The sequence below is a fragment of the Hydra vulgaris genome, chromosome 12 (genome assembly GCF_038396675.1).
Source record: "Hydra vulgaris chromosome 12, alternate assembly HydraT2T_AEP".
In the NCBI taxonomy this organism is placed as follows: domain Eukaryota; kingdom Metazoa; phylum Cnidaria; class Hydrozoa; order Anthoathecata; family Hydridae; genus Hydra; species Hydra vulgaris.
In genome coordinates, this window is record NC_088931.1 from 78175754 (window position 1) to 78193858 (window position 18105).

Below are 18105 nucleotides of genomic sequence, written 5' to 3' on the forward strand. Positions count from 1 at the left end.
ATATATAAAACTAATGATAAAAATTTACCACCTATGATAGTCAAGAAAAACCCGAAAAAGTTGAAAAATGTTTGTGTGATTTCATGACGTTATACATTTAAATCCATATATAGAGAATTTTCGCAGAATAGTTGAATTTAAGAAAAACCATATTTTGGACTATGCTTGTAAATATTTGTGATTTACGTCATAAAGAACAGCTTTCCATAACTTTAGGATAATAAGATATATCCATTAGGGTGGAATGATTTGTATGCTTTTTTGAAAGTTCAATTTCAATAACCTTTCCTTTGCTTTTTCGCGGTGCTCTGTGATAAGGCAGTAAGGACTTCTTGGGGCACCAAAAAAAAAAACCCCGGGAGAAAGTTAAACATGTAAAAATATGAGTTTCTTTAAAATTTCTGCTAACCAAAGTAAAAAATGACAAGCTTAATCAACTTTAAATAAAACGCAAAAATGTTTTTTCGTCATTTTTACGTTTTTCTATAAATCTAACTTATAAAATCAAGCTGATAAAAAAATTGAAAAAAAAGTTTTTATGTCTTATGGTATATAAGTAATATGCACCATACCATTTAATTTAGTTGACTTTTTCTTATAAACATAAAATATATTTAGGGAAGAAGGGGCTAAAAAGGTACCACAGCTTTTGTTCTGTTTGACAAAAAAATACAAGTTTTGCTGAAAAAAGACAATTAGTTAATAATTCTTTAAATAAAAGCAGAACTCAGCTAGTTCAAATAAATTATAGTTGCTACAATATAATAAACAATATAATACAAATAATTTTTTTAAAAAAGAAGCTACTTATTGCCCAAAACTACCCCACAAAAGGAGTTAAATATAAATATAATGATCTCTAAACCATGGGGTTTAGAGATCATTATATTTATTTTGGCAATTATTTTTTATAGTGTCAACAATGCATTTTATTTACTGTTTCTTGGAATCATTTCATTGGAAAAAATTTCTGGGAATCATTTCAAATCATAACTTAAAAAAATTATCGAAAAAGCGTAACTTGTTGCCAAAAAAAGGGAATTCGGATGCAAAAAAAAGGAACTCGGATTACCTCTAACGCTAATAACATAAATGAGTTCATACATCAGGATGGGCTCATTTATGTGATTGCCATTAGAGTTATTGGCTTTATGTTATTACCATTAGTTGCAGTTGTTGACCTTTCAAAGGATGTTAGAGTAGTATGATGAGGTAAAAAAAAACTGGGAGGTAAAAGAACGCTTTCTTTGTGTTACTTGGAGATAAAAAAAGGGAGTGGATATTGCTAATCTGATTTGTGATGTATTCATAAAAGTAAGACTTGATTTGCAAAAATACCGTGGCTAAGGTTACAAAAACGGCTCAAGTATGGCTGGAGTTTGTATCGGAATGCAAGCTTTGATTTTACAAAAGAATACATTAGCCTTTTATATTCTTTAACCTTAATTTGACTGGAGTATATGCAGTTTAATCTTGCGCTGAGGTCAAGGCTTTTCTCAGTTACATACAAACTCTTAAATTTTTCTTTAACTGCAGTCCGGCTAGGTGGAAGATTTTGCAAGAATTGACAGGAATTGAATAAGGACTTATTGATTGTTTTATTTTTATAATTTAAACATTCAATTTTAAAATAAAGAGAAAGGAAACGAAAGCTTATATTCTGATCATGAGGGATTCCACTTAATTGTACAAAAGGAATGCTTTCTTTGACAGAATTTGCTTAAAGTTACAGCAAGAGACACAAAAGCAGCACAAAGAGTAGCTGTTTCTGTTATAGCTAATAAGGTTCCTTCACCTCATGGCACTGAATGTCTTAATCAAGAAATAGGAAGGTATTTTCTAGTTACTACAGGTGAAAAATATTTTCTTTTAGTCATATATGCCTAATATGCTTTTGTTTTAGTGACTCTTATTACAATAAGAAAACTTTATAATTTGAGAAACTGTGTTATGTTGATGTAAACTTTTTTTCCGGGGCCATCAAGACAAAAATAACTTTTTCCAGCAGCCAAATCCACCTTGACTGCTCAACAATTTCTACAAATTCTACAAAACCAGACTGAATTTTCAAACACTTAACAAAGTAGCTCCCCATTCAGTAGTTAAAAAAAACGCCAGGGAAAAATTTGACGCAGTTTATTGGTCGTGGCGCAGTTTATTTGATCGCGACAAACAATTACTGGACATCTATTAAGAGCTTACAACAGAATCACTTCATCATGACTTCAACCATCACTGACAATGATTTAAAAGGCCCATTAATCATTCACACTCCACTAAGAATCTTCTAAACTATTTGATTGATTAAAACAGCAGACATTCCTTTAAACTTCTTTGTAGAGAATGCTGTACTATAACATATGATATGTAAGAAATTACCCTTCGATTTTTAAGAACTATATCTAATAAAAGTTATCCTTTTTTTTAAGTTGCTAGTTAAGCTTGTCAAATTCAAATCAACTTTTCTTTCACCGACGATGATGAAAGATTTCAAAACCAACTCTAATGTACTCTTACATGTCTTTAGAACAAAAATCTCTGGCCCCCAATGTCGTCAGCCTTACCTAACTAGAATCCTGTATGTGTGCATATATAACTCTAAACTTGTCAGTCAATATATGTATGTACAACTTTCTGAAATAAAATTTACCAGACCAGTCAGTTGATTTATGAACAGAAAGATAAAAGTATAAAAAAAATCTCTGTATAAAAAAGAAAGCAAAAACCCAGAGTGAAAAACATTTTAATAATGTCTTTAAAATGTCTCTTCACAATTGAAAAAAATCTTCATTATGTTAACTCTGATATTTTTTCAATATAAAGAAGTTTAAAAAACTGAGAACTTGATAGGTTGTAAGGAAGTAAAGGAACAATATCTTCATTTTAAGTAAAAATTATATCTTTTTTTCTATAATCAAAATGGGTACAAGTTATGTTTAAGAATTTTAAAACAAATCTTGATATTTTAAAATTGGCAAATATTAGCATTGTTTATTTTGAATGTTTTTTTGGATGAACATTTTGATGAGACTTACTTTATATGTTACGTGAAGTAAAGCTGTAATAGTTTGTGTACAAATTTATGATTGTTTTATCTTGAAAAAAGGTTGTGATTGCGGAATTCTTTATTTTACATGGAGATATGTCTAAAAAGTAGATTATAGAGTTTCGCATATATATATATATATATATATATATATATATATATATATATATATATATATATATATATATATATATATATATATACATATATATATATATATATATATATATATATATATATATATATTATATATATATACATAAATACATATACATATTTATACATATATGTATATATACGATTAATATTATATTTATATAAATACATTCATATAAACACACACACATATTTACATATCTTATAAATAATATATGAGAGTGTATATAAAATAGTATGTATATATGAGATATATATGTATGTGTGTGTACATATGTATGATTATGAAATGATATTTGTGTATATATATACATATATACACACATATATAGTATGTGTATAAGTATATTATAACAATATATATATATATATATATATATATATATATATATATATATATATATATATATATATATATATATATATATTGTTGTCTTTATTATGTAATAATAATCAATTTTTTCGATTTGAGAGTGATCAATATGAAGTGAAATAATCACAAAATAGATCAATAAATTAATAAAAAAGTAAGATGAAAAAAAAACAACTTTTTTACGGTACTTGAAGTTTCATGCCGTTTGCGGCACTCATCAGTCATATCTATGATTTGCTGATGATATGGCTGATGACAAATATGTCTGATGAGTGCCGCAAACGGAATGAAACTTTAAGTCCCGTAAAAAAGTTGTTTTTTTTCATCTTACTTTTATATATATATATATATATATATATATATATATATATATATATATATATATTTTTTTTTTTTTTTTTTTTTTTTTTTTTTTTTTTTTTTTTTTTACAACAATCATTATTATATATTTCAAAAACAAATAATATTTACATGTCTCCAGTTTATATAAATGTCCACCGCAAATATTTACAATTTCTAAAGAGCGTTAACAATGCTGTTTAACGCATGCGCGTTTGACATTTTAACTCATGCGAATTAAAATAATAAATTCGTGGTTTATAATATAATGTGCTGGCTATTAACCCATGCATTTAAAAAATATACGCAAGTCCGTCGCACCACAGGGCTACTAGGGACTTGCTTGTCGTTGTCGTTGAAAATATATGTTATTTGTTGAAAATATATATCAACATATATTAGTAGTACTATGTAGTTGTAAGGAAACTCGCAGAAGACTAAGAAAAGTCTTTTCATCGAGAACCTTTAAAATACAAAATAAACTAAAAATTTAAAGAGTAAAGACACATATCAATTTTTTGAGGTCTACTGTTCAGAAAAAATTTAACTATGTATAGTTGCTAACATTTTTTATTTATTTATTTTTTTATATTTTATGTTTTATTTCTTTTTTATTTCTTTTTATAGCATAAATTGTTCTTTTTACATTTTATTATATTAATTGTTCTTTTATATTTAATACATATCGATAAAATTGGTTTTGTTAATTATGAGATCTTTAAGTTTTTTCTTCAGGGCAATAAGATTATCCAATTTAGTAAGTTCTATATTTTGAGGTATTGTTTTGTTGTATAAATAGGGGCCACGGTATACAATTGAAAATCTCGAAAATTTTGTTTTTTTTATGGGCAATGTAAAGTTTCCGGTTCCTCGTGTGGTATATCTGTTGGCGTTGGTTTGAAAAAAGTTATTAGTAAAATGAGTTGGGACAAGTCCGAGCTTATATTTGAGCATAAATAAAACATTTTGGTAGATGTTAATTTGATAGATATTTAAAGCATTCAAGTTTTTAAGTAAAGGATCGGCATGAGTGAATTTATTTTTATTATAAATCAATCTTGATGCGTGTTTTTGGTGTGTATATAGAGAACTTAATTTAGATTTATTTGTACTTCCCCAGGCAATATTAGCATATGTTAGATAACTTTGTATATAAGAAAAGTAGAGAACTTTCAGATTCTCCTGGGAAAGTATAGTTTTGACTTTGTAAAGTATGCCGATACTTTTTGATATTTTTGTATTTAATGTTTTTATATGGGGTTTCCAAGAAATCGTTTCGTCAATAATTATCCCAAGAAATTTAATAGTTTCAGTTCTTTCGATGTTTATGTTATCAATTTTTAGTAATGGTAGCATGCTTGGTATTTTGTTTTTTTGTTGGTTGGAATGAAACAAGATGTATTTTGTTTTTTCTTGATTTAAAGATAATTTATTTACTTTAAACCAAATGTTTAGACTCTCAAGGTCATCATTTGCAGATTCAAAGAGATTTTCAATTGATGCTGATGAATAAAATAAATTTGTGTCATCAGCAAACATTATTGCATCAAGTTTTTTTAGTGATTGTGGAAGATCGTTAATATAAATTAAAAATAAAAGAGGACCAAGAATGGAACCTTGGGGAACTCCGCATTTTATTTTTAGTAAATTAGAATACTTATTATCGTTCGAAATAACACATTGTTGTCTGTTGCACAGATAACTTCTAAACCAATCTAAGCTAGTATTTTTTATTCCGTATTTTTCCATTTTTTTTAGTAAGATATCATGATTAATTGTGTCAAATGCTTTGGATAGGTCTATAAAAGTTCCTAATACAAATTGCTTTTTATTAAAAGAATCACTTATGCTATTAACTAAATCTAAAATTGCATGTTCTGTTGAGTGCTGTGCTTGAAAGCCGAATTGTTTTTTATTTAAGAAGTTGTTTTGAATTAGGTATTCATATAATCTATTATAGATTATTCTTTCAAGTATTTTAGAAAAGGTTGGAAGTATTGAGATTGGTCTGTAATTGTTTATTAGAAATGTTTCACCGGTTTTAAAAATAGGTACAATTTTAGCTACTTTTAATTTATCTGGTACAGTTCCTGTTATAATTGATGATTTAAATATTTCGAAAATAGGTTTGCGTATCTCCGAAAAGACATTGACGACGATATTACTGCAAATGTCATCTATACCTGGGGACTTGTTTGTTTTAAGATAGTTTATTGCATTTTCGAGTTCATCAATTTTTAGTTCTTTAAATATTAATTCGTTGTTGACACTAGTTAGATAAGTTTCAAATGAGTTGTTTGGACAATTGACTTTTGAAGCTAGATTTGGGCCTATGTTGACAAAAAAACTATTAAATTTTTCTGAAATTGCATTATTATTGTCATACTCTTTATTATCTATGACAATTTGAGCAGGTAAACTATTTATTTTGCAGGTTTTTATCCCAATTATTTCTTTTATGATATCCCAAGTTTTCTTAATATCACCATTTGTGTTTTTTATTTTATTTGAGTAATAGTTTTTCTTTGAATTTTTTTTAATTTTTTCAAACAAGTTTTTATACTGTTTGTAAACATTTAGGTTTGCCTCATTTCTATTTTTTAAGTATTTAATATAAAGTTTTTGTTTTTTTTTTGAGGATTTTTTAATACCTTTGGTGATCCATGGACATTTTAAATGTTTTTCTTTTATTAATTTTACTTTAATTGGGAAGTGCATATTATAGCTTTTTAGGAAAATTTTTTCGAAGTTATTATAAGCAGAGTTAGTGTGCCCAAGATTGCATTCATGGTATACCTTATCCCACTTTTCTGCCGACAGTGAGTCTTTAAATTGTTGAATAGCAAATTTGTTGATTTTTCTTTTATAAGTTTTAATTTTACAACTATTATTAGATTTTATATCTTGCGTCAAGGAGAAGAAAATAGGAAAATGATCAGATATATCTGCCTTTATTATTCCTGCCTTTAGAGAAGTATCAAACAATGAATTAGTTAATATATTGTCTATTGCAGTGATTGAAGTTGGAGTTACTCGAGTTGGCTTGTTAATAATTGGGAAGATGTAATGTTGAAGCATTTCGTCAAAAAAAAGTTTAGTATTGGCATGTTTATCATATTGTAAACAATCTATGTTTATGTCTCCAATACAGAATATTTTTTTTTGCTCATTGTTGTTTTTTATAAAAATTTGTTTTAAATGATTGGAAAATTTAAATAAATCACCTTCAGGTGGCCGGTAACATGTGGAGACCAGTATGTTTTTTGATTTGTTGCTAGTTATTTCAATTGTAAAAACCTCACTATCGGCATCTGAGATCGAAAGGTCATCTCTAATTTTGGTAATTTGATCATTCCTAATATAAGTTATAATTCCACCTCCCCTTTTGTTAGTTTTCCTTTCAGATGATAATAATTTGTAGTTAGGAATTTCTAAACTTGAATTTATTCTGCATGATTCGTCAGAACACCACGTTTCTGTTAGGCATATCATACTGAATAGATAATCGCATTCGATAAGAAAATGTTTTAGTTTATCCATGTTGCTATTTATACTTCTTATGTTAATGTGTATTACAGTAAAATTACTCTTTAACGTTTTTAGTTCACTTTTAAAAGTTTTTATTTCAAAAAAGGACGAACTAAAATTGTTTTCGTTAAAAAAATGCAAATCAGCGTCAGAAATATCATTAAGTAAAACATTTGCTGAATTGAAAACATTAAAGTGTAATTTTTCAAAATCTATTGTTAAGTTAGTCATTAATTAAAATCGTTAAAATAGCGCTTCGCTTAATAAAACTTTGCGCGTTTACTTTCTAAAATCTCTACAATAAATTTTATCAAATTTAATAACTGCAAATTTACCTTCGTTTCGTAATCGTTTAACTTCTTCCCAAAGCTTCTTTCTTTCTAACATCGTTTCTTTTGCATAATCTTCATTAATATAAATACCGGTTCCTTTAAGTTTATTTACTGAGCTTAATATTTTATTTTTATCATGATAATTCAAAAGCTTTAAAACGATTGATCTTGGTGTTTTATTATCTTTAACTGCACCGACTCGGTGCGCTCGTTCCACAACTACTTCACTTAATATATTTAGCTTTGTTTTAAAGATGTCTTTTACAGCCTTCTCACAATCACTCCAGTTTTCTTCAGGGTTTTCTTTTATGCCATCGATACGTAAGTTATTACGTCTCGAGCGATTCTCTAAGTCAATAGATTTTTTTTTTAACATCAAAATTTCATTATCATATTTTGTTTTTATATGAATAAGTTCATCCTTAGCTTTTTCTTCTTGGAAATTTAAGCTGACTTTTATTTCTTCAACTTCATTTTCAACTCTTCTGATATTTAACTTGTTATTGTTTATTTCAGCGTCCATTTTGTCTAACCTTGCTGTTATTATTTTGAAATTCGAACTTATTATTGTAGTGAAGTTTTTTTCATGATCTTTGAGTAATCTCTCCGTTTCTGCTAGTATACTTCTTTTTTGTTCTTCTAGTTTGCTTGTGATAATTTTTTCTATATTTTTAATATTTATTTCCATTTTTATTGTAAATAAAGTTATGCTCAAAAAAAGAATACGTCTTACTCGTCTTGTGCCGCAAACGCAAAGATATATATATATATATATATATATATATATATATATATATATATATATATATATATATATATATATATATATATATATATATATTATATATATATATATATATATATATATATATATATATATATAGTATCGGACAAAACGAGTGCAACCAAATAATGCTAATTTAGTTTCTTTATATAAATATGCTGCATTTTTTCAATTTAGAGAAATAACTATGTAACTGTTTAGAGACAAAGTTCTTCAAGTTTTATTCATCACAAAGTTCATTATTTGTACACGAAAGTTAATAAATTAATCAAAAGTATTAAAAAAAGTTGATTTCCTTCTGGACAAAACAAGTGCAACTCGACAAAATGTTGACCAAGCTGTATTTCGCTATCAATATTTCGTGGCGAATACTTTGTTGTCGATCACAGCCTTGCATCTTCGAGGCATAGATTCGATCAGGTAATCAATGAAACTTTGTGGAATCGCTGCCCAGGTCTTTTGGATTTGTTCAAACAGTTTATCCTTATTACGAACACCTTTACGATTAATTCTGCGGTTGACGATGTCCCACAGGTTCTCGATAGGGTTGGGATCCGGAGATTGAGGCGGCCAATCCATCACCGATAGGTGGTTGTCTTGAAACCACTGCTTGACTACTTTTGCAGTGTGTTTCGGATCATTGTCTTGCTGAAAAACCCATTTTATTGGCATATTCCATTCAGCATGAGGTAACATAACATCTTTCAGGATATTTTTATACATGTAACGGTCCATCATTCCATCGTTTCGATGTATTGGACCTAGACCGTTAGCAGAAAAACACCCCCAGACCATTAAATTACCTCTACCATGCTTCACGGTCTTATGGCAGTAACGTAAATCGAGGCGTTTTCCGGCCGGTCGAAGTACACGGCAAATGCCATCGCTCCCAATGATGTTGAACTTCGATTCATCACTAAACAGGATAGTTCGTCATTTCTGCACATTCCAGTCAATATGAGATGTAGCAAACAGGAGTCTTTTCTTCTAGTTTTTTAGTAAAATCAGCGGTTTCTTTGCAGAGCGTCGAGAAAAACAATCCGGCTTCAACAGCACGTCGTCTGATTGTTCGGTCCGATGCAGGCAGCTCTAATTGCTTTTTTATCTCGACTGATGATATCCAGGGATCCTTCTTGACGGATCTGACGATCATAGAATCCTCTCTAGAAGTGGTGGAACGCGGTCTTCCACCTTTGTTATCTGCTGCCAACTTCCCCGTAGAACGATATTTGGAACATAGTCTTGATACGGTCCATTTTTTCACGCGATATTTATCACAAATACTTTTTTGTGACATTCCATTTACGTAATCGTCAATAATTTTCTTTCTTAGATCCAATCCCAGACTGTTGGGAGCCATATTTGCACTTGAAGTCATAAAAATAATAAAACTAAATAATCACGCTTCTCAAGGCTTACCGTGTTACATTTACCTTGTGATGATACAATGCTCTGTGGAACACAACCTCTTGGTTGGATGTGGATTGTATTGATGTAATGAAACACTTGTTGTATTTCACAACAAGTATCTTGTATTCTTGTATTGATGTTCTTCGATAAAACACTTTGATAAAACTCACTTCGATAAACTGTCTTGATAATACAGACTGATTGACTTCCATATACTGACTGAATTACATGTCGATTTACATGTCTCTTATATAGTAAAATGAACCTGTGTGAACCTGTTCTGGAAGATTCTAGATGCTTCTTTTTGATGCTTCTGGAAGCTTCTGGTTGCGTCTGGATGCTTCCGAAAGTTTCTGGATATTTCTAGATGCTACTGGATGCTTCCAGATGCTTCTTCTGGAAACTTCTGGAAGCTACTGCATGCTTCTGGAAACTTCTGGATACTTTCTTTAATTATTAAAAAACTTCCGTGACGTTGACCAGGACCAGACTTAAGAAAATGAAACAAACCAAAAAAGTTGCACTTGTTTTGTCCGCTGCAAAATGGCACTTGTCAACGAAATTCTGCCTGTGTGCTGTCACCTGTCAGCTGATTGCTCATGTCATGGCATGCTATGACTCCAGACTCCTGAACTGTTTGCTGTGGTAGTATAGTTCGTTTCGTTTTTAAGACATGTAAAATTAGGAACACTTTTTAGCATTGTTCGATGTTGGTTGCAAATGTTTTGTCCAATACTGTATTTATATATTAGTGCTGAGCACAAAATCCGGATCAATCCATATCCGGATTACCGATCCGGATTGATCCGGATTGAAACAAAAGTAACAATCCGTTTAATCCGGAAAAAAAACCAAATCCGGATTATGATATAAATCCGGTTTATTCAAAAAAAAATACTTGGAAAAATTAAATATAAAATTTAAAAAACTCAACACTAATATAAACATTTGGTGAAAATTTTAAGTATTTACATTGAGTAAGAGACTAGACTACTAGAGACAAGAGAGTACCCAATACCTAATAGTTAATACATATTAAGCATTTTAGTAATGCACAGGACACAAGATTACAAGATGCTAATGTTGTTGGATAATATTGATTGAGATAAATAATTGACAATATAATAATAGGATTGTTTATAACATAATAATAACACAATTTTTAATGAAATATACACATATTCGTAATTTTACGAGCTACAAAAATGCGCAAACTATGGCCGTTTAATTGTGCATTATTCGATATTTCGCTGAATATTTATTTTTTCATGCATGTGGCCGTACTAGTTGGGTCTCCTAATTCTAATCTTCATGGGTTAGGGGTTGTTCATAAAGTACGTACGCTCGTAGGGGGGAGGGGGAGGTCTTCAAAAAGCGTACGAAAGCGTATGGGGGGAGGGATCAATTTAAAAGTACGTACTTCGATTTTCTAATTTATCACAATTAACCAGCTAATCAATAGAAAAGGTACATTCTGACTAAAGATTCTAGTTTGCCAACATAAAAAGATGTATGGTATATGGAGTAGAGGGTATAGTTTTCCTCTATGCACACACATGTATGGGCGCCCTCAGAATTTTTTGATGTTCCAGATAGGACACTTTCACACATCGTGCAAACTCATAACTTAAGTTTGTTTATACTTATGCCAAATGAGAAGGCCTTGCAAAATATCGGGATGGCGGAGGCCTGTGAACAAAAAGCCTTAAAACGCTTACCCTCCCCTGCCCATATGTGAGGGCACTAATGTAGTAAAATTTTCAACTTTACCATCTAAAACTAAGTTTAAATTTATTGACAGATTTTAGTTTTTGTAGAAAAATATTGTAAATTACAAAAGTTATGACCATGCAAATTTTGCGACCTCTGAAATGAGAGGGGTGTAACTTTTGCATGGTCATAACTTTTTTGTATTTTACAATATTTTTCTACAAAAATTAAAATCTGTCGATAAATTTCAATTTAGTTTTAGATGGTAAAGTTAAAAATTTTGCTACATATTTCCCTCACGTTTGGGCAGGGAAGGGGGGAGGCAAACGTTTTAGGGCTTTTGGTTCCCAGGTCTCCGCCATCCAAATTTTTTGCAAGGCTACCTCATTTGGCATATTAACAAACTTAAGTTTGCACGATGTGTGAAAGTGTTCTATCTGAAACATTTAAAAATCCTGAGAGGGCCCATGCACACATGCCATCCCTTATATACTGGTCCTGAGTAAGACCTGAGGGCCGTGGTTGATGGGACGGAGTCCCCTCCCCCCACCCCCCCCCCCCACCCCAAAAAAAAAAACGTGTCAATGGCGTCTCAAAATCTTCCAAATTTGACCGCTAGGTTTTGCTAAAATAAAAAACTTCTTAAATTAGCAAAAGGGCACAAAATTTGTTGTTGTCCCCTCCCACAGGGTTTTACCTTTTGTATTCAATATTACTGATCTCACGTAAGACACTTTTTTTACTTACTAAAGAGGGGTACCTGAAAAAAACGTCCACCTTAAGTATAGATTATTTACATTTGGTTCGTTATTAAAACAAAAAAAAGGTTTACATGATTTTACCGGGAATCGAACCTGGATCTACTCGACTATTTCCGCCACATAAACCTCTCACCCAAACACACACATACCTTCGCAGTATTTTAAATTTATTCAAATTATTATTTGCATATATACTTACAGACGTTTCTAAAATGCGCAAACAAAGGGCTTTGGGGTCGTATAAAGTATCTAAGGTACCCTCCGTCTTTTTTTTTTTTAAATAAACTTTTTTATTGAGAAAAAAAAAATAAAGAGGGATGGGGGGGGGATATTTGAGGGGAGGGGGTATTTGAGAAACGTACGTACTTTTAAAGAGGGGTGGGGATATAAAAGTACGCATGGCAACAAGGGGAGGGAAGGGTCAAATTTCAAAATTTTTGGCGTACGTACTTTATGGACGACCCCTTATCAGATATCAATTATTATTGTACTTTTATTGTCACAATACACAGATATCAATTATTATTGTACTTTTATGTGTCACAGTACACACATGACAGTATGACATAAATACAAATACAAATTAATCACAATTAAAAGTAGCTATTTAAAAGTCATCTGCTCACAGTCTGACTACACAGAGTTTACACCAGACCACACCGGAGTATTAAAAACAATCTTAGCAGAGCGAAATATGCTTAAGTTACATTCGTAATATATAAATGCATTAAAAATTTATACAAAAAAAAAAACTTTGAAAAATTTAAATTTCTATAACATTTTTAATTGTGCACCCACGAGTAAAAATATGTGTTTTAGTCAAAATATTATAGCATACGTGTATCTCATTCTCACGCGCACACTTCTGTCACATATTATTGTTTAAACGTTAATTAAAACGTTAGTTAAACGTATTCATTAAAAATTAATTCGCGAACAAATTTTGATTGCACCTTCTAACACCGCGTGCAATCCTGTCCGCTGTCTTTATGCTATCTTTCTAAATCGACTACTTCTTTCTTTCACTCTAACATATCTTCGTTCTTCCTAAAATCACTTTACTTTCGGTCCGTAGAGCGGGTTATGACGCTGCTTTTGGAGCTGAACTTGTCTTTGCGGTCCTTGGTAACGTGGCCTCTATATGGCAATTAGCCGGAGGAGGATAAACCACAATACCTATTAATGTTTTTGATATTTTTGAAAAAAGAATTAATTTTAATAAATACGTGTTTGGATTTGAGCAGAGCGGTAGTCTTTTTAACGAGAATTTTAAGTTATCCTTTTGGACTGTCAGGCGATGTATGCACACTCTACTGAGCCTGTCCCTATTTTATTTAGTCAAAGCATGAATACTCCACAGCGTCGCTATTTTTAATTTTTTTTTTATTAAATATATAATTTTTTTATTGAATATATGTATCACAAAAATAACTTACGCATGTTTCGCTCTACTAAATTTATTTTTTATGCTCCGGTGTTGGTCCAGTGTGGTTCGGTGTAGTCCTGTGTAGTCCGGTGTGATCCGGTGTAGTATTCGTATACACCGATATATAATCATTATTTACGATATCAAATATATGAGAGTGTATATAAAAAAACTAGTGAAAAAAAATTGAGTGTTAAAATCTGTAACAGGTATTAAATACAGATAAAAGTTATCTAAGTTTTTTGAAAAGATAAATAAACTTCTACGCTCAGATAATTAGACTATGTGTTTTCAAAAGTATAAACAAATCACGCTCAGCATGGAATATTAAATTTCTTAGAAAAGCACAACTTTAAACTTTTAAATATATTTTAAATCTTTTTTGAGTTATTTTCTTATGCAACCAAGGTAAGCCTATTATATTTTCAGCCATAAAAAGTGGTGATTTATGAGGAAATATGTATAAATAAACAGTCATCAAACTAAAAAAGTTCGTTTCTGCGAGTTGTAGCCATTTTTAAAAATTTTCTTTTCTTTAATGTTTACTGCACTTGCGTATAATAACTTGTCGAAACTAAACGACCGTGTATAGCATCAGCTTTAATGTCAATTCCAAAGATCATATAAACTGAAATCAAAAGAACATATAATAAACAAATATTCAGAGTACAGCGGATAATAAACAAATATTCAGAGTACAGCATTCTATATCGAGGTCCAAAAGTATGGAATACTTTTCAAAAAGGATTCAAAGGTACGGTAAATTCGTTAAGTTCATTCAAGTTTTTAACAAAAAAAGAAATTTTTAAAATATAAGAAACGTTCTCATAAATCTTTTTTTGTTTTATTTCTACTTTTGTTGGTTGCTTATCAATTTTATTAGCAAATTACGCGTTTTATTACGATATTTTATTGAAATTTTATTACGCATATTGTAACATATTACGATATTTTTTTGAAATCTTGTTATAGGGGCTCTATGAAAAGATTGTGATAACGTACTGTCATCCTCATCTTCTTTGAGCCCCTATCTGTTTTATTTTATTTATTGAAATTTTATATTACGAAGTTGTAAAATCTTATATTATATTAAAACAGAGAAAGAAAAAAAAAAAAAAAAAAAAAAAAAATCTCGCTTGCAAGCGACCTTTTGTATTATATTGTACTACCTCTTGCTCTTCTTAAGGAAATTTTTAAGTCAACTTGGTTGCAGCTTTGACGTTGGACTAAAGTATTGTAATAGCTAGACCTTTACCATGTAAAAAATGTAAAATATAAAAAAAACAATTGATTTAAGAACTATTTACTAATTTACGAATAAAATAAACAAAAACTATAAAACTATTTTAAATACATCGTTTTTTCCCATACGTAACGGGTGATGCGGAAGTTATCGGAAAAATTTGAATTTAGTTATTTGAGCATGGTAATTGGCTTTTGTGGTTTTATGCGTAGGTATAAACATTCTCTAAAATATATACTTAATTATTTGAAACACAATTGTTTAAAATGAGGTTAAATGTAGCTGAATGAGATTATCTGTCCGCTTTCTCTATGATATCTTTCTAACTTGACTTCTTCTGACTTTCACTCGAATTCCTTCGTTCTTCTGAAAATCAGTTACTCTTGGTCTGCGATGCGGGTTCTAATGCTCTTTAGTGAGCTGAAATCTCTTGGCAAACCTTGGCAATGTGGCCTCTGTATGGCAATTAGCCGGAGGAGGATAAACACAATACCAGCTAAACGAGAATCTTTTCGAAAGTGACTCAAAATGTTTTTTGTAAATAAACCTAACATATAAAAAAAGAAACCGAGTTTGCTCGAAGTACAAAATATGATAACCTAAAGAGACTTATTACTGTTCAATCCTTTTCTGATGGAAGCACCTTGGTCGCCCAACATCATGGACCAAAAAAAGAAGGCTGAATTAACGAGACTTGTCAACAATTGAAAAGGGATCAGCCAGAGAAAAATAGGATTTAAATTCGGTGTAAATCAATCGAAAATTGGTCGTCAGTTAAAAAATGAATTTTAAATATAGAAAATGTGAAAAGACTCCAAAATACACCATAGAACAACAATTAAAGGCAAAGAAACTAGTTAACCAACTCAATAACACAAAAGCGTTTCTGGTCATCGATGACGAAAAATACTTTTGTTTTGCAGGGGACAACATGCCTGGAAATTCTGGATACTACACAAAAAACAAAAAAACATTCCCAGAAAGTGTTCGTTTTATAGGAAAAGAGAAATTTCCAAAAAAATTGGATAGCCATATCATACCGTGGTATGTCCGAGTTATTGTTTCGCACTTCCAAGGCTGTAGCAATTAATTAATCGATATATAATGATGAATGTTTAGAAAAACAACTTCTTCCATTCATTCACAAGTATCATGGAGACATTAACTATTTATTTTGGCCAGATTAAGCAAGTTCTCATTATTCTAAAGATTCTCTAAATTAGAAAAGACCGATATGTCTTTTACGTTGGTAATTAAAAAAAACAATCATATAAAATCGTTCTTCTTCAGTTAATTTGGATTTTTAGCTCCTTTTTCATTGCAAGACCACTTTTATTACCCTCATCTAAATTTTGTAACATAAACGTAAAATTGGTTAAGAAATGAATAAAACATCTATTATTAAAAAATAACAAGAAGCGCTATTTACTTAAACATATTCTTCTTAAAGCACGGAAAAATTTAATTTTTGATATTATAAAATCATGAATTAATTTTTAATATTTCTTTTAAATATTAAACTTCAAACAACAAAATCAAAGTCGAAGGATCAAAAAATAAAAAGAATAACAACACATATTAAACAACAAAAACATAAATAAATTTGAAAAGTTACCAAGTGTAACTTTTCAAATTTTCAAATTTTTTTGCTGTGTAAGAATTAATAAAAAAAAAAAAAGTTTTACGTTTTTAGTATTTAATTATTTTTAAAAATCTGTTTACACTATTTACATCAGACCAATTACTATGGAAGTTTCTATAAAAAACATCGAAAAACTAATGAAAAGCATGTTAGAGGAACAGAGAAAGTCTATTTTAAAGGAAACAGAAAAACTACTTAAAGAACAAGAAAGTAACTTTGCAAAAATCACTTGTGCAAATATGAAAATAATAACAGAAAGACTAGAAAAAATTGAAAGCGATTTGAACAAAGACAAAATAAAGATAAAAGGTATGTTAAAAGATATCAGTGAATTAAAAGAGAGTATTGATTTCCAAGAGGAGATTTCAATGAAGAGGATATCAGAAACTAACAAACGCATAGACGAAGTTAAAAAATTATACAATGAAAAAACACTTCTTGATTCGAATAACGAATCAAATTTTTTGAAAGATATAAAAAAAAAGTTAGTAGATCTCGAAAACCGATCCCGAAGAAACAATTTGCGAATAGATGGTGTTAAAGAACTACCTGATGAATCTTGGGAAGATAGTACAAAAATTGTTAAAAAAATATTTTCTGAAAAACTCCAAATTAATAAAGAAATTATAATCGAAAGAGCGCACAGATCAGGGTCAATAAAGTCAGGAAAAGAGCGATCAATTGTTTTAAAACTTTTAAATTTCAATGATAAAAAGTTAATTCTGCTAAACTCAAAAAAACTACGCGGAACAGGTGTGTTTATTAACGAAGACTTTGCAAAGGAAACAATGGAAAAGCGTAAAAAACTCTGGGATGAAGTGATTAAATGGATAAAAGAAGGTAAATACGCAATTCTCAAGTTCGATTCTATTTTTTGTAAAGATCATAAAAAATAATTTTTTTTACAATTTTTTTTACATACAGTGTTAAGAAAGTTCTTCTAATTTATAACGCAATCAAAATGTCTGTAACAAATGATTTTAAATCGTTTAGTTGTAATTTTTCAGCATCTGATGAAAAATTTGATCCAGATATTAATTATTTCAATGACATTATTACGGATTGCTCTTATTACTATCCTAACAAATTAGAAGAATTTTTTTATAATTATACAAAAAGCAATAAGTTTGATCAACTAAGAATTCTTCATATAAATATTAGAAGCCTAAACCGCAATTTTGAAAATCTTCTCAATTTGTTACAAGAAACCAACAATTTTTTTAATATAATTTGTTTAACCGAAAGCTGGATAACTGAAAAAGATTTAAAAACTTTTTTCTTTTTTTTTTTATTTGAAAATTTTATAAAATTTTTTTGTTAATTTTTGTAGTTAATATTTTGTAGTTAATTTTAAT

At 29.6% G+C, this 18105-nt stretch overlaps 1 protein-coding gene across 1 annotated transcript; it reads left to right on the forward strand.

Moving 5' to 3' along the window:
• Positions 1 to 16854: 16854 nt before the first annotated feature.
• On the forward strand, positions 16855 to 17646 carry LOC136088374 (uncharacterized). The gene has a single exon (XM_065812079.1). It carries the CDS (start codon positions 16855 to 16857, stop codon positions 17644 to 17646), a length of 792 nt encoding a protein of 263 aa, XP_065668151.1.
• The last annotated feature ends 459 nt before the right edge of the window (positions 17647 to 18105 follow it).

What these genes read in the sequence shown, in the direction of transcription:
- LOC136088374 (XM_065812079.1), top strand. Translation starts at nt 16,855, where the DNA reads ATGGAAGTTTCTATAAAAAACATCGAAAAACTAATGAAAAGCATGTTA.